Consider the following 21,841-nt stretch of genomic DNA (forward strand, 5'->3'; position numbering starts at 1 on the left):
ATCACCCTGCCTCTTGGAGGGCCCCAAGCGTGACCCTTGGCTGTCCCAGGGTCACCAGGAGAATGTGCAGGACAGACAGGGTCTGGACCCTGGTAGCCAGGAGCTGGTGGCTGTGGGCGAGACTTTGCCTCTGGCCTCATGCTCTCCGCAGACGGCAACGGCCACGGCCCCTGGTCGGGGCTGAAGTGAGGCCTGGGCTGCAGGCGCCAGTCCAAGGGCAGCGCGTGGTGTCAGCAGCCCCCACCTCTGCGAGGCCCGAGGCACAGCCCCACCCCTTACCTGGATGAGGCGGCCCTGCTCCTGCTGCAGGGAGCTGAGCCCCTGGCCCAGCAGGCCGTGCCCCTTGCGCAGCCCCGTGCACTCGGCCTGCAGCTCCGAGGCCCTGGCCAGCAGTCGGGGCAGCTGGTCGGCCAGGGTGTCCAGCAGCTCCTGCTCCTGGGTGTCCGCCAGCTGTGGCCGGGCCTGGTGCTCAGTCAGCGCCCGCAGCACCGAGGCCTGGGCACCCTCCAGCCGGGCAAAGCCGTCCGCAAGGTCAGGGCAACGTGGGTCGATGAGGATGCTGAGGCGGGAGCTGTCGGCCCTCTCCACGGTGACCAGGGCACTGTTGGCCCCGGCCGGTCCCGTGCTGACGATGGGTGGGGGCGCCGTGCCCGGGGCGTGCACGTGGTTCAGGAAGAGCACTGCGCTGGTGATGGCCACAGCCAGCAGCACGGCCAGGGACAGCAGCACGGTGCACAGCACGTAGCCACAGCTCGGCCGCTGCAGGCCAGCCCAGGATGCATGGACAGACAGACAGACGGACAGGAGAGAGGGGGGCAAGCGTCAGGGGCAGACCCCGGCCTCCGGCTCTGCCCAGTGAGGACTCGGGGGTGCTGGGGGCGCGGGCAGCAAGAGAACTAGAAAGGTGGAGGGAGCTAGGGCCCAGAGGCAGCCAGGACAGGGAGAAGTGCACTCTGCCTTCCCTCTGACCCCCTGCCCCACCTGCCACCTGCCACAGTGCAGCACAGCGGCCCCTGGTCCCCTTCACGTGCAGCCACCTGGATCCCACAGAGCCCCGCGGGTCCAGTGGGGGCTGAGGCACATCACCATTCTGCCGCCCGCAGGCCTGGGCTCAGGTTCCTGTGTGACCTCTGCAGAGGGACCTCACCTCTCTGAGCCTCAGTTTCCTCACCTGTAAAAATGCAGCAATAGTGGCTCGCGTCTCTCTGTATGTGGGCACCTGCTCTGCTGACCCAGGGAGAGAGCCTGAATGGTGACGTGGGTCATGCTAAAATGGACATGCTGTCACTGCCCTGGGGTAGTGGATGCCAGTCACCAAAGGTCCCGCGGATCCCTTGTCTGTTCTACGGTGGCTGGTCTCTACCTGCTGGGCACAGAGTGGCTGCCTAACATCTCCTCTCCTCTCCCCTCGGCTGGCCCTCTTCACAGGGCAGGGCCCTGGCAGGACAAATGCCAAATAGCCCGAAGGCCACTGGGGAAGGTCCCTGCCTTAATGACTGAGGCTGTGACTCCCAGAACGGGATGAATGGAGGTAGGGAAGGCAGGGGACAGGTCAGAGGACAGGGCCCTCTGGGCGGGGCCTAATGACCAAAGCAGCCCCAGCCAAAGTGCAGCTTGCAGTTAAGGGCGGGCGTGGCTCACAGCAGCAAGTGCTTATGGGGCAGATTCACGGGGTGAACCGCTGGCAGCTACTGGACATTTTACACAAAGGAAAAGAGGCCCCGAGAGGGCAAGGGGCTTTCCCAGAGTCACACAGCAAATTAGGAACAAAGCTTCAGTTGGATCCCAAGCCTCCTGCTTTCCCCCAGGGCCAGGGACCCCCTACCACTGAGTCTCCTCAACGTCATGACACACATTTCCAACTTGCTGAATCTGAGATGCTTCTTTAAATGAGTTAGTATACAAAAGCACTTGGAGCTGTGCCTGGCCCCTGTGTTTCTGCGATAAATATTAGCAGCTTTTATTATCCCGCGATCAACGTGCACCAGTGTCTGGAGGTGGTTTTATTTCTGTGGCTCTGGATGCCTGAGGGGCACCCCCCCTTCTCTCTCTCTCTCTCTCAACGTTGCAGCATCTCTGACGTTGCAGGGGCGTCTTGCACTGTAACTGACAGCGCTCTGGCTGCCTTGGGGAGACAATCCATCAGGTCTTACTACTGAGAAAGCTTCGGGAGGCACCAGCTGCCTTTCTGTAAATTCACATGCTAATAAGAAGAGGACAGGTCGGGGAGGGGCAGGCAGACCAGGGGACCCTGAGGAAGGGTCTGTTTTTTTGTCAAGATGAGGGACAGAGGTCCTTGGACTCTCTGGTCATGATGCCTGGTCCCCCACACCCGGACAATCTTTTCCAGCCAGACTCCACCCCAGCTCCCCCGGCTCCGCACGGGCTGCTCCTGGGCCGGGCACAGCTGCTCGCCTTACTCCCTTTCCTGGTGGCCCAACTGGCTTTCCTCCTCAGGCACCAGCGGGGTCATCTCCTCCAGGAAGCCTTCCTGGATTTCCCTCCTTCCCTGAGCTTGGGGGCTTCTCCCCGTTCCCCATGATGGTGCTGGTTGAGACAGAAGGTCATTAGATCCCCCATGCAACATTCTCTGGGTCTCCCTAGGAGCCAGGCTCCCTGAGGACGCGAGGGTGGGGAGGTCAGACCCCGGGTGGGGAGCTCGTGTCCCAGGGACTGTGATTCATAACCTCCCTGGGGCGCTGAGCCACGTGGGCAGGTGATGGAACCCGTGGACGACGTTTCTGGGGACTCAGGGCTGGCGGATGCCCTGGACGGTGAGTCCCAGCACAGGCGAGGACCTGCTCACTGCCGGGCACAGACTGTCTTGACTGCTGGATATTGATGGACGGACAGACGGATGGATGGACAGAAGGAAGGAAGAGCAGATGGCCTAGGCCGTGTCTGCAGGACGATGCTGGACTGGGGAGGAGGCGAGGGTCTGCTGGGACCTGCCGTGCATGGTGGGCAGAGGCTCATGCCTCCCCACTGAGCCCCGGATCCTGAGGCAGGGCCACTCTGACCCTGTGCCCACCTCTGATGATGCGGCACAGAATGAAGGTGACATCTGGGCCGGCCCAGGCCCCAGCGGCTCACAGAGAGACAGGCTTGGCACGATCGGTCACTCCATGGGCACCCGCGTGCTCCCCCACCCCAGCTCCAAGCAACCTCCTGCAGTGAACAGCAGGGTCCAGCTCACCTTGCCTACGGGAAACTGAGGCTCAGAGAGCAAGGACCCAAGCCCAAAGCCACGTGGGGACAAGCAGTAGAGGCAGCCTCTGCAGTCTGGGCGGCTCGCGGTGGGCAGGTGCGCCAGGACCGCTCCCCAGCATCCTCCCGTGTCTTTCCTCCTCTTAAGGAGCTCCGGCTGGGGCTCCGGAGACAAAGCCCCGCGTCAGCAAGTAAGTCCCAGCCTTGCGTGTTCCAGCGTCCGCCGGGAGACACCTTGCCCCGAGCATCTCTGAGCTGCGTCCTTGGACTGTGCAGCGTCCAGGTCCCTGGCTGGCGTGGTGGGGGTGCTCTGCAGAGCAGCCAGCCACCCCCCCACGGGGCGTCCAGGACACCAGCCCGACCGACCGGGCACCCTCCTCCCCACCCCCAGCTCTCCCTGGGAAGACAGAGGCCACCAAGGAGGGCAGGGACATCGCAGCCAGGAGACGAAGCAGGGCACTTGGCAGAGGAGAATTAGTCTTCAGAGATCAACCTTAAAGATGAAGTGCTGTTCGCTTTTATAGGCTGTAGTTTACGTGCCTCGCAAAGAAATCTGCCTGAGACAGCGAGGAGCCGGCGAGGGGGCCTTGGGCTGCGGCTCACTGATCAGCCCTTGGCCACCACAGAGCCAGGGACCCCAGAGGATGGCACGAGGGGGAGGCGCACATGGGCCCCACTTCCCCTGAACGAGGCATCCCAGGTGGCAGCCTTGAGGCCAGCCTCCCGGAGCCCAGGAAGGGAGACCCAGGCTCAAGGTCCACTTCAGCCACTAACTGCCCATGTGAGCTACCAACTGGGGGGGACACAGCTTTGTTCCTTGAGTGACCCCCAGTGCCAGCCCAGGGTCCATGGCTGCTTGGAAAACCTTAGCCCACCGAGGACAAGATGGACTTGGGCTGGGAGAGAGGCAGGAGGTGCCCCAGTTAGGTGCCACCTGCTCAGGCTACCTGCTCCGTGTCACCAGTCCCCAGTGGAGCTCTGGGGAAGGATAAGAGGGCTGAGGGGGAGGAGCTCCGCCCTCACGCTGCCCTTCTGCCTTGATTCTGAGGAAGGTGGGTGACACAGTCCCCTGAGTGGCCCGAGCCTATCTCCTTGGATGAAGTCACAGAAGAAGGTCCCCCTCCAGGGGGCAGGCGAGGTCAGAGCCTACGTGAGCCTCTGCGCCCCACTGCCTCTCCCCGGAGCCCCAGCCAGGCAGGAAGCTGTTCATTCCCAGGAGGACATCCAGGGGCCGTGGACTGGAAGAACCAGGGGCCGGGGTGCTCTGGAGCCCTGAGGGAGCCGCACAGCCCCTGCCCCAGCCCAGAGCCTGGGTGTTCTTCCTCCATCTGAATTATGAGCCCCAGGCCCTGGCAGAAGCCCTTGGGAAAGGGCGGGTGTTTCTGTTCCAATTCTGGAGTCCCCCAAATGTAGGAAGAGATTGGCCTCCTGTGTGACCTGAGCAGGTGCCCCTGTCCTGCCAGAGCCTCTTCAATGGAGACCATTCTGAGGGGCATCTGGAGCCATGGCACTGGGAGGGTCCCAGGAAGAGGGGCTTACGGTGTCCAGAAGGAAGCAGCTGCAGACGTCGCCCCTCCTGGAGGCGCGAAGCCCCCAGGCTCTCTGGCTCCCCAGGGGGCGCTCGGCTCTGGTCTGCTGGGGTCTGCCCCCAGAGGTTTCCTATAATGGCCTGTCCACTCTCCCCAAACACACAGCTCCTGGCCTCCCAGGTGGCCTGCCTGGGCCTCACGCCCACTGAAGCCCACACCAGGGTCTGTCCACCCCAGCAGGAGGATGGCACCAACCCACCAGCTGTCCTCCAAAGCTAGCACCTCCCTGGGCCCCCTCACCCACATCCAGTCAGTCACCCAGCTCTGTCCCCTGCCTCTGCTGCCCCCTCGCCCACTGCCCCACCCCCAGGTCCTGCCCTGGCCCAGGCCCCACCACAGAGACCACAGTGACCATCTCCCTGCCGGCTCCCCCTCCCCCAACTCCAACACAAGGACCCCCTCAAGGCAAAGCCGTCCAGGGCACTGAGACCACCCCAGGGCACCGGAGGCTCGGCTAGTGTCAGCCTCGAGGTACCTGCTTGGTACTCCTGGTGACCCTCCCCTGCACCTGAGCCCTCTCCACCAAGCTTCTCCACTGCGGCCTCTGCCTGCCCGGGGCCGCCCACCGGCCACACAGGGCTGCACAGTGAGCTCCGGAGCAGCAGGACAGGGGAGCCCCAGGAGTCTCCTCTCCCCTCTCCCTCTCCCTCACCCCAAACATGGCCCCATCCCAAGCCCCAGGAAACATGAGGGATGAGGCCCAGTGGTCATGCTGAGTCCCACCGTCTGTGGTATGATAAAGTCTGGCTTCTGGGTTTGCTTCTGGGACTCTAAGCCTCCTGAGGCACAGCCTCCTTGCACCAAGTATGTTCTCCATAAATAGCCACCAAGTGGATTAAATACAGCAGGAGTTAAGGTTAGACATCAGGAAAAACTTCCCCATGAGAATTTGTTTCTTTCTTTCTGGGATGTTTTTTGAAGTTTTGAAAACATCAAGAGACACTGTCTGGGATGGGCTGGAGGTCAACCTCATTGCGGGGAGGCTTAGGGACTGTGGAAACCAGCCCTCACCTCCCTAGGGAGGAGACAGTTTCTGGTAACTTCCTCCCTCCAGGCTGGAAGGACCATGTCTAGTTCTAGATCCTTTCATCCAAGTAACTCCAACTCCTGCAGACTTTGCCGCACCCTTCTGCTCCGGAGCCTGGGGGCCCCTCCTTCTGCCGGGTGACAGGACAGTCCTGACGTTGAGGTCAGCAACGTGTCCTAGGTCACCCAGAAAATGAGAAAAAGAGGCCAGACAGACGGAGTGGCCCGAGGTGGTCCCGGGACCCAGGGTGTGGACGTGCCCTGAGAGCCACACACCCGAGCGGAGCCCTGCCCCGGGGAAGGATGCCGTCACTCTGGCTGAACCTCCCTCCTTGCTCTTCCCAGAGGCCGCCCTCTGCTGCCCGAGTGCCCGGGCTCAGCTCCCGGCTCCAGCGCCTCATGTCCTTGTCTGTCCTGGGTGATGGGCACCTCCGCCACCCAACTTCCAGGGTGGTTGTGACTAAGAAGTGAGAGATGTAGGGCTGAGCCCAACTGGTACCCCGGGGTGGGCACTGGAATATTCTAGAAGAAGGGCCCTGTGACAGAGGCCCTTGTGGTGGGAGCTGGGGTGCAGAGAAGAGATTAGGGTCCTGACAGCCTGGGAAAGGGATCCAGGTGCTTTGAGAACCAACCTCTTCATGGGTGCACAGTGCTTTACAGTTTGCAAAACACCCCATATTTCACTCAGTCCTAAAGGGAGGAGGACGCAGATTTTGCTGCTCCCATTTTACAGACGGTACGGCCCAGGCCCAGAGAGGAGGCATAACTTACCCAGAGTCACACAGCCTGTCAATCAATGGCTAAGGTGAAAGTGGAAGCAAGGGAGGGGAGGCTGCCCAGGGGAGGCAGGCCCCGAGGGAACCAGGGCCCTGAGGCTCTCTCTGCCTTGACAGTGGGCACAAGAAAGGCCTGGGCTCCGTCTGAAGCTTCAAATAAGCATAGAGCTGGCCCAGGGGACAGCCGGCCACCTGCTGGCTCACCATGTGAGGAGAGGGGTCTCTGGTATTGGCTCAGGCTCCTGGACCCCAGTCGTGCTCAGGGGCACGTGCAGCTGGCAGCTGAGCCTCTGGGGAGCAGCAGGCCTGGGAGGCTGAGCCTGGCCCAGGACACCTTGAAGCCACATCTCAAACGGATCCCTAGAAGCCACCTCCCCTAGCGCAGGCTCCCTGGCTCGTCACCCAAGGCCCCTCCTGGCTGAAGCTCTGAGCAGCTCACTCAGCAAACAGCTTTCGGCTCCCAACCTGAACGGCCTGGAAGGAAGGGGGCCTGGGCCTGCAGGGGGACCACAAGTGAGGACCCAGAAGGTGTCTGTCCAAAGGGAACTGCCCTGGAGGGGGGACCCAGTGCTGGGGGATGGGGCAGAGTGGAGGCACAGGCTAAGAACCCTACTGGGACTGAGAGACACGGCCACTAGGCATCTGGGAAGGCTTCCCAGAGGAGGTGGCTTCATTTGCGCTGGGTTTGAGGACTAGGTAAGGTGTCCCTGAATGAAGAGGCGTGTGTGTGTGTGTGTGTGTGTGTGTGTGTGTGTGTTGGGGAGCCTGGTAGAGCCAACAAGAAGAGAGATCAAAGATCTGGAAGTCGAGGGAGACCCAGAGTCGGCAAATGACAAGCAGTCCGTACCTGCAGGGGACTCAGAGGAAGAGAGACGGGGCCAGGCTGGGGACGGCCCTCAAGGACAAGTTTAGAAATTAAGGCTGAGTCCAGACTCAGCAGGAGGGGCTTGGTACCTGGATGGCTTGGGGGAGACCAAGCTTAGGCAGTCAGGTAGACCCTCCTGTCCCCTGAGAAGGCGGTGGGAGAAGCTTGGGAGAAGGTTGGGGCTCAGCCTGGGTCTGGATCTTTGCTCTCCTGCTTACAGGCTGTGTGACTGGTGACCACCCTGACCCCAGTCTGAGATGTGGGATGCACACCGCTGACCGGCCCCCAGACGGCTTTGGGAAGTGAGGCAGTGCAGAGGAAGGGAAAAGGTGTGCCAACTGCTGGAGGCTGGGTCCCCCTGCCACACCACTGTCACTTCAGAAGAAGGAGCAACCTGCAGCTCCAGAGAGCAGGGGCCGCCAAGGCCTGCCCCTGCCGCCCCCTCCAGTGGCTGCAAACTCACTGTTCCTTCCCCAGTGACAGCTGTCTGGAAGAAATTTAAAATTTAAAACGAACAGCCCCATTATCTCCTCCCCATGGTGAGCAACCGCTCCTCCAGCCTGCCTGCCCTGTCCCTTGGTAGCCCGGCCTGGGGCAGCCCTGGGGCAGCCCCTCCGCCTCAGCTCTGGATGGCACCCCTCGATGATGGCCAGCCCTGCTCTACTCTCACCTCTTCCCACCCCCGGGGACAGAGGTGGGCACCCTCCAAGTCTCCAGCAGGGCAGAGGAGCAGGAAGGGAGGGCCCAACCAGCCCTGAAGCACACAGACCGGGGTTCAGATCCCTGCAGAGCTGTGTAGCCTCAGGCTGGAGATGGGCCTCTCTGAGCCTTGCTTTGCTCGCCTTAAAGTCAGAGAATCACAATGTCCAGCCTTCTTAACAGGAGATGAACGTGTATTGATTCCCTGCTGTATGCAGGGTCCTGACATACGGGAAAGATTAAGGGGAGATCCAGGGAAGCCACTTCTGGTTCTGAAGCTCAGGTTGATGTACCAGGTGCCTGGCACAGGGTGGCATCCAGAGTGGGGACTTTGTAAGTGCTGAAGATGCCCAAGATAGAGGTGAGGAAATCGATTCAGCAAGGGAAGTCATTTGTCGGTCAAGAGCAAACTAAAGGGCTGATCATAGCTAACTATAGGTCCTCTACTCAGTCTGCACACGAGTACCCAGAATCTCTGCTGGGGACTGGAGCGGGGTGCACCTGGCCACAGCCTGAGAAGCTCCTCCGGGGGCGCCGCCCCCATCTGAGCCCCGAGTCCAGTATCCTATGCGGAGGATAGAAGGGTGCCCGCCCCGGGCCTCCTGGCAGGAGCTCCCCAAACTCCAGCCCCCGCAGTAGGTGCCCGCCTCGCAGCCCAAGCGGACAGCGCCTCACCAGCCGCTGGCCCCTGTCCCCGCGCCGGTGTGTACCTGCGGCTTGTCGCGGGGCCGTTCCTCAAGTTGGGAAGCACCGCCCATGGTCTTCCACCGGTCGTTGACCATCTTCCGGCAGGACTGGCGGGGGCGCCTGCCGAGGCGCGCCGCTGCGGAGCGCAAAGGCGGCGAGGTGGGTGCAGGCTCGGGCGCGGAGCGCGCTCTGTCCGCCGGGTCCCCTCCTCGGTACCCGGCACCGGGGCGACCCGGCAGCGGGCGGCTGTGTGCAGGTGTGTGTGTGTCCCGGTGTGCGCGCGGGTGTGTGCGGGAGCGCGAGAGCCGCCCGCTACCAGCCCGCCTGCCGCTCTCGCTGCGCGCCGTCCCCGCTCCCCGCTCCCGCGCTTCCCTGCGCGCTCCTCTCCCAGCTCCTTCTCCCGCCCCCTTCTCAATCTCCGTGTCTTTTTTGTCTCGGACTCTCCTGCCTTTTATTGCTCCCCTCGGCCTCCCCCCGACACACACGCACGCACGCACGTACACACACCAGCACGCGCACAGGCACCGCGGACTTGGAGAGTCAACTCCACCTCCCAAACGGCCCGGATAAAGGCGGCAGAACTGGTCCCCAGACCCCCGGCAAACGGGCACGGGCTGCGGGCTGACGGCACCTCTGCACAAACTTCCTCTCGGCGGGACTCGCACCAACTCACCCTGCGCGGGGCGCGGCGCCAAGCGGGCCTCGTGGACGCCCCCGCGGCGCCGTCGAGCGTCTCCCGGGAGCGGTGCCGCGCTCCGCTGGGCTCCGGGCGCGGGGCCCACTCCTAAACCCTAGGAGTCAGGGGTGGGGACAGGCAAGAGTGCGCCCCCTGTGGGCCCGAGGTCTTGGTCGGGGTCCTGGGGCAAGTGTGCCCAGCCGGGGAGTCTCCGGCCGCCTGCCCCGCCCCGTTCCAGCCCCGACGCTCCAGCCGGGTTTTGGGAACGCCTCGGCCTGCGTTCCCAGACCCGTGCCCTGGAGCTCGCGGGCCCACAGCGGATCGACGCTTCTCTGCCCAGGAGGCTCCCGGGCCGAACCTGGGTCCCTGCCGCTAGGACAGCTGCGGGCGCCGCGGGCGCGCGTACGAGCTGCTCCGCGACCCTTCCGCGCTCCCGACGCGTCCCGCGCAGTCCCAGTCCCCCGCCTCCCCCTCTGCCCGGAGAGGAGGGATTTGAGCCGGGAGGGGGGCTTCTTAGGCGCCCCTTCCCACCGGCAGCACTTTTAAAAGCATTTAATCCGCCCGAGCAGCCTTCAGAGGTAATTGACAAAGTCCTTAATCTGCACCGTTAACGAGCTGCTATTGTGGCTTCTGACCGGGTGGCTCCCACACGCCCCACGCCGCGCCCCCGCCGGCTGCCCCTCCCCCGCGCCTGTCTGCGGTCGCCTGTCTCCGGCTCCCCCAGCTCCAGATAGACGCCCCCGTTCCCGTCCCCCGCTTCTCCCGAAGCTGTTTTCCGGCTCCCGGGGCGCCTTGGCCCGCCACGCTGTTCCCTGGCACCGTCTTCGTCTCTCTCCCACCGGCTGCCAGTCTGTCTCCCCGTCTTTGTCCCTCTCCTTGTCCCTCTCCGTGGTCGCGGCAGGCCACCTGGGGGTGGGGGCTCGGGGCAGGAGTGCTCCTGGTCTCTGAGAACTACAACGGACTGGTGGTGGCCCCAGGCCGTGTGAGGAGACTGTCAGTCACTAGCCAGAAGCTGGGTTCCCAGTTCCTGTGGGTCTACAACCTTCTTTTCCTCCCTAGTCCCTGCTGGCCTCACCTGCAGCCCACCTCAGCTGCCCAGGCTCTGGCCAGGTTGTTGGAGAGGATCTCCCAGCACTGGCTGAGTCAGACTTGGGTTCCGTTCTAAACTCTGGCTCTTTCTGTGTGTCCTCCTTTTTTACTATTAATTAGAGAGTGGGTGGGTGACCTGGAGGACCCTCAGGCCTGGGCAGAAGGATGTGGTGGAGAAACAGGGTCCTGGCTGTGTGGCCTGAGTTTCTCCACATACTCCAAGGGGTTCACAGCACCCTCCAGGAAGGCCTCGGTATGTTAAGGCACCTGGCAGGAAGGCCTAGACACCACCACCACCACCACCCCACCCCACCCCCACCCCCCGTAGATTCCATGTTCTCTCCTGAGCTGGGTTTCCTCATTGAGGAGGAAGCTGGGAGGTGTGCAGCCCCTGCAGGGGGTCTGGTATGAAGCAAGCTTGGGGTAGGGGCTGCATGTCTGCCGTTCCACAGTTGGAGTTAGGTAGAGCATGTCAACCCCAGATGAGTCTCTGCAGTCTGAGTGAGGGTGCTGAGGGCCAGCAGAGGAAGTCCTGGGGGGGTGTGCTGGGTGGCCAGGGAACGCACCCGAGAAGGGTCATAGGCCTCCCGTGAAGGCAGGGGTGCCTGGATGCTGGGGAGGAAGGAGTTCCCAGTGCGGGGCCACAGCAGCCTGTGTGCCTGGGCAGGTGCCCACCCAGCTTGCTCCAGACCGCCTGCTCCCAGGCCTGCAGAGGGAGCCTGGACAGGTGAGCGGGGGCCACCTAGCGGCTCCTCCTGGCAGTGTTTTCTGCCGGGTCATCACACCCGCTCAGCAAAGGATCCTCAACCCTCCTGCCTATGGGGCTGCAGTGTGCATATTGGGGTTCAGTCCACACCCCATCACCCGCCCTATGATGCCTCTGTTTAGGACACCAGAGGGTCAGCTGTGACACATGACTGGCGTGAGCCTGCAGGTGCTTTACAGGCTGAGCTCACCTGATGCTCCTGGGCATTGTCCTGGAGAAGAGCTGCACCTGTCACCAACCCCTCAGGGCGTCATGCGGGGAGGAGATGGAAGCCGTCCCAGAGCCTGTGCGACCCCGCCCTGAGACCTGCTGGAAGAGAGGACAGCTGAGCCCACAGAGCAGTCTCCCCACCTCCCATAGCCTTGGGACAAAGCCCGCGGTGCAGGACACCAACGCTAAGCCTGCGCAGCGTGCTGGCCTGGGTAGGATCGGGACTTCCCAGCCAGCCCAGGATCCATCTCAGGGAGGCCAGAGCCCAGGGCCTGCAGGCCACATGGGACCAGATCCAAGGCTGCCCTGTCCCCTGCCACCCCTCTCTTCCTCACTAATCTGTTTTCTTCTCTGTGGCCATCTTGCTGCGATAACTCCCCAACAGACAAGGCCCTGTCTGAGATACTTAGTTTAAATTCCAGGGAGAAGGAAGGGCTCTGATCTGACCCACTCGCCCTGTAGACCAGGCCTTATCAATCACAGGTTGTCAGCTGGCCTGGGCATGGTCCTTGACAGGTGCCCACTGCAGCCTACTGGGAGGGTGTGGCTCCTGGGGACCTGACACAGGGAGGGGTGTGGGGCAGACAGTGAGGCACACCATGTGGGAGGGACAGAAACCAAGAGTGCTAATGAGGGGACAAGGAAGAGTAGCTGGGGACATAGGGTGACAATATCCAGGTGCCACCCCTGGGCCAGTTGCCATCTGTTGAGTATCACCCTCTGCTCAGCCCCTCTACTAGGTGGGAGCTCTTACCATCTCCTTTTATAGGTAAGGAAATGGACGTGGAAAGATCACTTACGCAGCACAGTAGCAGTCTCCTTAATAATATAAGCTGGGTGTGTTGGTGCCCACCTTTATCCCAGCCACTCAGGAGGCTGAGGCAGGAGGATGGCAAGTTCAAGGCCAGCCTGGACAACTTAGCAAGGCCCAGCCTCAAAATAGAAAGTAAAAACCAGGCTGGGGATGTAGCTGAGGGGTAGAGCCCTTGCCTAGTATGTGACAGGCTCTGGGTTCAATCCCTAATACTTTAAAATACATTATAAAAAACTGTATAATCAATACCAAATCACCATTTGGTAAGTATATCCCCTGTGCTAGACCCTGCTCGTGAGCACTACCTCTTACTTAAGTCATCCTCACCCAAGACCTGTGGGTATTGCTAATATCCCCGTTTAAAAGACGAGACAACTGCATTTCAGAGAGAAGTGCCTGCACCGAGGTCACACAGAAATTGGTGGGGCCAGGATTTGAGCCCTGGTCTGTGCACTGCTGGAACCCACTCTCTTTCTCAAATGCCTTGGCGCCTCTTGTCTGAGAGCTCCTGAACCGGATTGCAGCAAGGGACTCAGCGAACGTGGAGGGAATGTCAAATGTGCCCATCTCCCGGGGCCTGGGGCTGGCTGGCCAAGAGGTCAGGACCTCTGGCCCTCGTCCACCCAGCCTCTGCCCTGCTCTGCCACAGGCACTCAGTTCTCCCTGTAAAGCTGCTCCAACTTAACTCTGACAGTCACATTTATCATTAAAAATGAATTTGTCTTGGCTTCCCATGGCACGGAAAGGTGCTGTGCGGTGATTCAACGGGCTTGTCACCCCTCACGGTTAGGCACGGGGAGCTGAACAACTGGATGGTCTCCAACGCCAGCTCCTCATTTTCTGCAGCTGGAGCCAGAAATGTACAGTGGGCTGACATTTAATTTAGAATCCAACACACCTTGACACAAACCCATAATACAAAGGCGGGGGTGGGGGTGGGGCTGCCAAGCCTGGCAGGGTGGGGAGTCCAAGTGACAGGGTGGATTTCTTTCTTTCTTTTTATTTTTTATTTTGCTTTGTCAACACTGAGTGGGGATGACAGACCAGAGACTGTTCTCAAAGGCAGGAATTAGCAGGGAGTGTGCCCGTGTGCGTGCGTCCCTTTGTGTTGGCTCCCTGTGCACCGGGCCTCTGTGCCTTGAGTCCACTGGATGCTGTGTGTGGCATCTGTGGCGAGTCTGTCAGCTGCGCCCAGAGAAGCAGGTGCCCAGAGCAAGCCCCCAAGGCTGAGGCTGGAACCCAGGAGCGAGGGAGGATCGCACCTGCACCCACAGGTCCCCTGCATACAGTTGGGGCTCAATAAATACGGAGGAGAAAGGGGAATTGTTCTTTTGAAGGCTGGAAGACACTGGGTCTTGTTCAGCATCCTGGTGCACAGTTCGGGTCTGAGAAGCGCCTTGTTCAAAGTGATTCATCCCATTAACATACAGCCTGAATTTAAACCCCACAGTCTGACTCCAGAATCCACATTTGAAACCCACAGCGGCAGAATTGGGGGCCTCTCTGCAACCAACAATTAGGTTACAGATTTGTGGTGTTGAATCAAAAGTAACTGGGTACAAAAATCAAATTCTTGCTCAGAAGCCTGGATACAACCAGGGGCCACATCCCAACCCACGAGTGGCCCAGCTTCACCACAGTGGGCCCTCTTCTCACGTCCTTTGGCATTCTGCAGACGAGCTCCGTCGTCTGAAGTCCCCGGTGCCCGTCCTGTGGGTTGCCGTGTCCTCAGCTCTCACTCGAGGACAGCTTGTTTTCGTGCATGTTTTGTACTTTTGGACTGTGGCTCTGTCTCTGTCAGAGCTTTGTCTGTGGGAGTCCTGTGTCCTGGGCTGGGAGTTGGTCTTCCCTGGAGGGTGAGCTTGCTTCCAGGGGGCATCTGAAGACCTTCCCAACCCAGGACCACTTTAAGTTCCCATGCAGTAAATTTGGATCCAAAAATATCCGTAAGAACAGGCGGTGGGCATTAATTTACAGGGGATGTCTTCTGTGTCATACTTTCTCCTTGGAGAGAGCACTTTCTCTGATCTGTGCCTTCACCAAGGATGTGGCCTTGGTTCCTGGCCTTGCTCCCATCCTTTCTGGGACCCCAAGGCCTGTGTCCCAGACCCTGAACCCCAAGGTCTGCTTCCCCTAATTGACAATGCTTTTGGGCAATGTGGCTGCAGACCCCGATTGTCCTTGCTGTGTGTGTGTGTGTGTGTGTATGTATGTTTAGGTGTTCATTTAACATGATGTTTGTCATTTTGTTTCTGAGCTCTGTGGACTCTGGTATCCAAATGTTCAGAGAGGCATTTAGTCTGCCATATTGAAAACAAAGTTCCTCCTTCCCAAATGCCGATGTTTCCTCCTGACTTGAGGACACAGTGACAGCCAGGTTTGCATGTAATAAAATGCACAGATCATTCTAACGTTTTTTTCCTGGGTGCTAGAGAATGAACCAGGGCCTGGTGTTCGTGAGGCTCCACCCCCGAGCCGCGTCTCCTAGTGCCGGTCGTAGGGGTGCAGCGTGGGGGGTCTTGACCATCATGTCCATCAATGCATAGCACCCATAGCATAGAGAGCATTGCCACTCTTCTAGAAAACTGCCTCATGCCCGTCCTGGTCACCGTCCCCCAAGATCACCGTCCAGGTGTGTCCATCACCAAAGCTTACGTCTTGTGAGTGGGGCCATATGGGGGGGGGCCCAGCCTGGGGCCTGGGGACCTGGCTGCCGCCCCCTCTGCTGAGCGTGGTATTCATCTCCGCCTCAGTTGGACGACTTTCCCGTTGGTGGACTTGTGGCCTGTTTCCACTTTGGGCTGTTAAGAAGGGTGGCCAGGAACTTGGGGCCGCATGTCCCCTGGAGTGTTGTGGACACAACCTTTGGACAATGCTGGGTCACTGGTGGGAGTGGCTGAGGGTACAGGAATGCAGCCCAGTGGCTTCCCACCACGGTGGCACCGTGGGACAGCCCTCCTGCAGGGCGTGGAGGTCCAGGTGCCTGGCATTCCGCCACTGCCCCCTGAATGTCACGGCTAGCTGTGCCTCCTAGCGCACTTGTGGCCCCCCCTGTGTCCATTCTCTCACCTTGTCACTCAGCAAAGGCTCCCTGGACAAGGCCCCGCAGCCTCCCCTGCCTCCCCCAGCCTCCCGCAGCCTCCCCCGGCCCCATGCTCTCTGGGCTCTCAGCGGGGGACAGCCCATCCCCAGGAGAAGCTGCCCCAGCGGGGTCCTCCCTCGGCATTACCTGCCAGAGGGTCCATCCTAAAAACGGTGGCTGGAAAGGCAGCTCGGCTGTCACCTGCGCCTCAGAGGAAGTCGAGGTTGGGGCCAGACCTCAGAGTGTCAATGGGGTGGAAGGGCGCGCCTGGCTCACTGGCTCCCAGCCCACCCTCCCGCCTCCCAGAGGACAAAGAGCCCCTTCCAAGCCCGCCAGGCTGCCTTCCAGCACCACCAGTGCTTCCCCTGGGAGAAGCATCCAAGCCCTGCAGCCCAGATCTTCATGGGGACAGGGGACATTTCCCTGTCACCCTCCTCGCCGGCAGGGTGACCCCTTCCCATCTGCCTGTTGGCTCACGTGGCCTGCTCTGCGGGGCCCACCTTCCTGGCACCCGCAACCCGGGGCTCATCAGACCACGCCTGGGGGCAGGTGTACTGCTCGCGGGGCTGAGGCAGCCTCCTGACCTCCGCCGAGGGTTCTCACGGCCCTGGCACAGCTCCTGGGCTCCCAGGCCGAGGCTCCCCTAGATGGACTCCCTTATGAAGACCAGCTCGAAGCTCCGACCCTCAGAGCTCCAGGGAGAAGCCTCACTCTCTTGCCTCCTCCGGTGTCCAATGCACCCGCACGTTCCTTCCACTTGCAGAGTTCAATTCCAGTGAACAAATAAGCTGTGTTTGAATGGTGACCTTAGAAAGTAAAGCAGGGTGCTGTCACATAGGGAGATTAGAGGAGACTGTGAACCAGGCAGGGAATCCCAGGTGCAAAGGAGCACAGGGGCAGGGGAGAGATGAGGTCAGAGAGGGAAGGAGGGGAAGGGCATGGATTTATGACGGTTGCACTGGAAACCTCGAGGAGATCACAGGCAGGGGCCTGTGTGATCTGATGGACATTTTTGCACTTTTGCTCCGACTGCCACGTTGAGGGCCGGGACAGTGAGGATAGCTGGCTGTGCACACAGGCAGGAGCAGGCCGACGAGGGACAGGTTCAGGAGACAGAGCTCGGAGGCCTGGCTGGGGGAGCCCCGTGAGGACCAAGGCGGAGGAAAACCAGGGGACCCGAGGTCTGGGGCCACCTCAGGACAGCGGTCCTCCTGATGAGGTGGGGAGACTGGGGGGCGGGGCGACTGTGGCCAGGAGCTAAGTTGGAGGTGCCCATTAGGGCTTCTGAGGGCATGGGGTGGGCCTTGAATCCCCGAGGCTGGAGGAGGTCACAGGTGGGTGGGAGCTCTGGGGGAGGTGGCATCTGTGCTCCCAGATCCTCCCTGTTAGAGTCACACACCTGTGCCCTTCAACTGGTGACCTGTGTGCCTCCTACCCATCTGCAGGGGACTTGCCCTCGAGGCTTGCTTTGGCTAAGGGGTGTGAACTTCTGAGCGCCGCCCTCCTGCCCCCCTGCCATGGCCATGAGCAGGCCCTGCCCTGGGAAATGGCAGCTCCCAGAGGGCGAGAGATGTGTTCAGGGCCTGCACCAGCAGAGCCACAAACCAGAAAGACAAACACTGTGGCGGTTAGCCGTCAGTGCTGGGACTGGTCCTCACACGGCGGCGGCGCAGCTGCGGCTGACTGACACAGGAGCAGAGGCCAAGAGCTCTCCTCCCTCCCAGCACAGTGGGCGGAGGACGGGAGACCGCCAGGGGCCCCAGGGCTGGGCCTGCCCACAGGAAGTGCTGAGCCAGCATTCAGAGCGGTGATGTCACGGTGATCATTGTGAGCCACCGGAGAGGCGCCCTGAGTGTCTCCTGGCCCCGGACCCCGTGGCCCCTGCTGCTGCCTGTGAATGTGGAGATTCATATTTTTTTTTTTCCCAACTGTAAAATGCACCTATTGTCACCATGTCCAGAGACGATGCTGTCACCACTCTGGGTGCTTCCTTCTCATCTGTTTCCTTAGTCATCACTGGGGACGATGGGGATGTTGGGCCAGTGGGATGGCAGCGTCCTGGGCTGGGAGAGGGCTTGCTCTGGGGTTGGGGTGGGAAAAGCGCAGCCGCGTCTACTCCACACGTGCCGTGGTTGACCGCTGACGCCGTCAGACCTCTGTCCTCCTGGGCATTCCAGAACGTGCCAGATCTGCAGAGGCACTCTGTCTCCCAAGGACAGCCCTTGGCCACTGACAATGGGAGTTGGAATGTGGAGATGACCGTCCAGCTCCCTCTTCCCTGGGGAAGCAGTGCTACCTGGTTTCCCAGAGTCCCCAGGGGCTTGGGCCCAGGTGGCCAGCACCAGCACAGAACACCCAGGACTGGCCGCCTCCCTCCCCTGCATCCCCCCACACCTCCCCTCAGGGCTTCCCTGTCACTCCAGATACATCACTTACCACTTGGCTTATGGCAGCTCCGCAGGATGGACGCTGGACGTTGGACACCAGACACCAGAGGGGCAGTGATGGAGGTCACGTGCCATCAGCACCCTCTAGCCTCGGGCTATGGCAGAGATGGCCTTTACGTTCTACCTGCTGGGTTATCCGACATAGGCCACTGGGTCACCTGACTGGGAGAATTGCCCATGTCTTTAATAATTCAAAGCCTCGTGTTTAACATAGATCTCCTTGACAATGACGCTGATGTTATAAGAGGGCCCTAGGTTCTGGGAGCTGAGCTGAGCGTGTTACAGCTACTGCTTCCTGGAATCCTCACGGGGACCGTGGCTCAGTCTGGCTATTCTCCCCATTTACAGATGAGGAGACTGAGGCCCCGAGGTCACCCGACTGCAGGGTGGAGACTCGTACCGGGCGTCGGACTCCAGATTTGGAACAGAGAGGTGGTTGGTGAATCCCCTGGACTTTACACATCTTCTCCGGTTGTTGCTGAACAGCGCAGTCTATAGTCTCCCAGCACTCGGTCGGTCTTGCTAATTATTTCCTGAGGGTGGATTCCCAGGAATAGAATTATGGAGTCAAAGGGCAGGACTGTCTTTAAGACTCCCCGTCCCCCTGCCCGGCTTTGGCCTTGCCCTTGGAATCTCCAGCCTTCTTTCCCACACTGTTGCGAGCTGACCTTGGGTGGGAAGGCTCCAGCCGTGGCCTCCCTCCCCCAGGCTCTCTCTGCCTGTCTCTGCACCTGAGGACGTGGGGGTGACCTGCCTCCCACAGCCCAGGTCCCGGCCTGCATCCCAGCACGGAGGGTCTGCACTGGGCTGAGGCAGTGGAGAGGGAGGGTCCTAATGAAGGGGTGTGGTTGCTCCCGGCACAGAGTGAAAAGGAGCCCCTCGGCCAGCCTGGACCTGCTCCAGTGGCTGAGTGCTCCTGGTGACACAGCCTCCCACTCTGGTGTCCAAGCGGCAGCCCCCAAGGAGAAGGAAGCCCCCACTGCTGGAGGATCCTGACAAATGCTCTTTGTACTGAGACAAGTGCTCTGGCTGGGACAGCTCTGTCTAAGCCAGGTCCCCTGCCTGGAAGGCCTCCCACCGGGGATTTCGAGTCTGAGCCAAAAGGAGAAGTGCTTGCAGGCTGGTTATCACTGCGGCTGACACACTGTTCCGCAGCTCAGCTGCTTGAGACAACAGTGTTTATCATCTCATCTGGTTTTTGAGGGTTGGCAATGCGGGAGCAGTTTAGCTGGGTGGCTCTTGTTCAGGGCCCCTCCGTGGGTTGAAGTCACATGTCAGCAGGGACTGGGCTGGGGCTGGAGGAGCCACTTCCAAGATGGCGCCCTCTCATGGCTGTTTGGTGGAAGCCTCAGTTTCTTGCCCCAGGGCTTCTCTATAGGGCGGCTTGAGAGTCCTCACAACGTGACCAGAGCGAGCAACCAAGAGAAAGAATGAGACAGAAGCCATAATTTATTATTATTTTTTAATGTTGTACTGGAGTGGAACCCAGGGCCTCTCATATGCCAGGTGAGACCTCTACCAGTGAGTCACATCCCCAGCCCTTTCCTTTTTATTTCAAGGCAGAGTCTCACTGAGTTGTTGAGGCTGGCCTCAAACTTGGGATCCTCCAGCCTCAGCCTCCTGAGTAGCTGGGATGACAGGCATGTGCCATGGAGCCTGGGGCAGCCACAGTCTTGTACGTCCTGCTCTTGGCAGTCGCGTTTCTTCATTTCCACTGCTCATGAGAAGTGTGCCCTGCCGGCCGTCCACTCAGAGAGGGCACAGCTAGGCCTGCTCTAAGGAAGCAGATTTTAAAACCACTGCAGCTGCTTCCCAGGGATCAGAGAGGACTCATGTAGGGTGGACGGACAGTGCTGAGCCCAAAGCCTGCTACCCGCTGGGGATCATTGTGGTTCTATTACAACGACAGCATGTAGCACCCAGTCTGCCCCAAAGGGCACCCTTGGCATTATCTCCCCAAACCCTAACCCCTTCTTTCAGCCCTTGTTCTCAGCAGCCAGAGGGTCCCCACTGCCATCAGGATTAACCCTTTGCCTGACAGGCAAGATCAAGGTCAGTGCCCCTACCCCATCCAAATCCACCCCTCCTTTCTCTACAAGATGTTTCCTCTATGCAGACACTTCCTCCCCCCATGCCCTGAGCCAGGCTGTGACCCTCCAAGAATCCTCTCCCACCTGAAGCCCACTTTCAACTCTAAGCCTTCAGCCCCTTTGCCTCCACGTTGCCCCTTCTCCAGCCATGTTTGCAGCCACACCATGTCACCCATCTGTCTACCACTGTCATCCTGCCTCCTGACCAAGACTGCTGCTCCTCTCACTCCCTGGTCTAAGAGGCCAATCTGTTTGAGCCCAGGGGTGAGCAAGGAAGAGACCCCTGCCCTTCCACAAAGCACTGCCAGAAGTGTCTTTTAAAGACAGATTCATGGCTGGTACTTCTGAAGGTGTGGTGTGGAGCTCTCAGTGGGTGCACAGGAAACACCTGCAGAAGTAATTGTCCCTGGGCAGGGCCATCATCCCCCATCACCACCACCATCACCATCACTACCATCACCATCCCCATCATCACCACCATCACCATCACCATCACCATCACCACCATCACTACCATCATCATCATCTCCACCATCACCACCACCACCACCATCATCACCATCATCACCATCACCACCATCACCACCATCACCACCATCACTACCATCATCATCATCTCCACCATCACCATCATCACCATCATCATCACCACCATCACCATCACCAACACCAACACCACCATCATCATTACCATTACCATCACTACCATCACCACCATCACCATCACCACCATCACCATCATCATCACCATCATCACCATCACCACCATCACCACCATCACTATCATCATCATCATCTCCACCATCACCATCATCACCATCATCATCACCATCACCACCATCACCATCACCATCACCACCATCACCATCACTATCACCACCATCACCATCATCACCATCACCATCACCACCATCACCATCACCATCACCATCACCACCATCACCATCATCACCATCACCATCACCACCACCATTATCATCACCATCACCATCACCACCACCATCATCATCACCATCACCATCACCACCATCACCATCATCACCATCACCACCATCACCATCACCATCACCATCACCATCACCATCACCACCATCACTATCACCATCACCACCATCACCATCATCACCATCACCATCACCACCATCACCATCACTATCACCATCACCATCACCACCATCACCATCACCATCATCACCATCACCATCACCACCATCACCATCACCATCACCACCATCACCACCATCACCATCACCATCACCATCATCACCATCACCACCATCATCATCACCATCACCACCATCATCACCATCATTATCATCTCCACCATCACCACCATCACCACCATCATCATTACCATCACCATCATCCCCACCATTAACACCACCATCACCATCTCCACCAGCCTCATGACCACTACCGCCATCATCCCCACTATCTCCACCACCACCATCATCTCCACCACTAATTTGGGAGCAAAGCCTCTCCTGGCACAGCAGGCTTCTTTCATCCCCGTCAGGCTCTGCAGTGTCAGGCAGGGTGAGGTCCTGGCCACCACCCGAGACAGCCCCCTTACCTGTGCCTAGCTCTACCCCTCTGGGGTCAGAGAACTCCTGCTCTGACAGTGTGAGGGTGCCATGCTCTTGGCTCGGCTCGTCTGTACCCATGAGTGACCACGCAGGGCCCAACTCCAACGGGCCTATCCAGGCAGAGAACCATGGTGCCCCAGCTCCTGCTCTCCCCTTGGGGGCTTGCATGGCCCCTTGGCCTGAGCTTGGGGGTGTCAGAAGCCCTCATGCAGTATACCTCTAAGATAAGCCC

The 21,841-nt window shown here is 59.9% G+C and overlaps 1 protein-coding gene across 1 annotated transcript in view; it reads right to left on the reverse strand.

The window, feature by feature from the left end:
• The window catches only part of Fibcd1 (fibrinogen C domain containing 1), a 31,294-nt gene extending 22,350 nt beyond the window's left edge, over nucleotides 1-8,944 (reverse strand). Inside the window, exons 1-2 of the mRNA XM_046451786.2 lie at nucleotides 8,873-8,944; nucleotides 280-759 (exon numbers count right to left, since the gene is read on the reverse strand). Of these exons, the coding sequence (XP_046307742.2) occupies nucleotides 280-759; nucleotides 8,873-8,944 (552 nt within the window). The remainder of the gene's footprint in view (nucleotides 1-279; nucleotides 760-8,872) is intronic.
• Between the last annotated feature and the right edge of the window lie 12,897 nt (nucleotides 8,945-21,841).

The sequence above is a fragment of the Marmota monax genome, unplaced genomic scaffold (genome assembly GCF_021218885.2).
Source record: "Marmota monax isolate L192 unplaced genomic scaffold, Marmota_monax_Labrador192_F-V1.1 WCK01_AAM20220418_F8-fsc00020, whole genome shotgun sequence".
Taxonomy (NCBI): Eukaryota; Metazoa; Chordata; class Mammalia; order Rodentia; family Sciuridae; genus Marmota; species Marmota monax.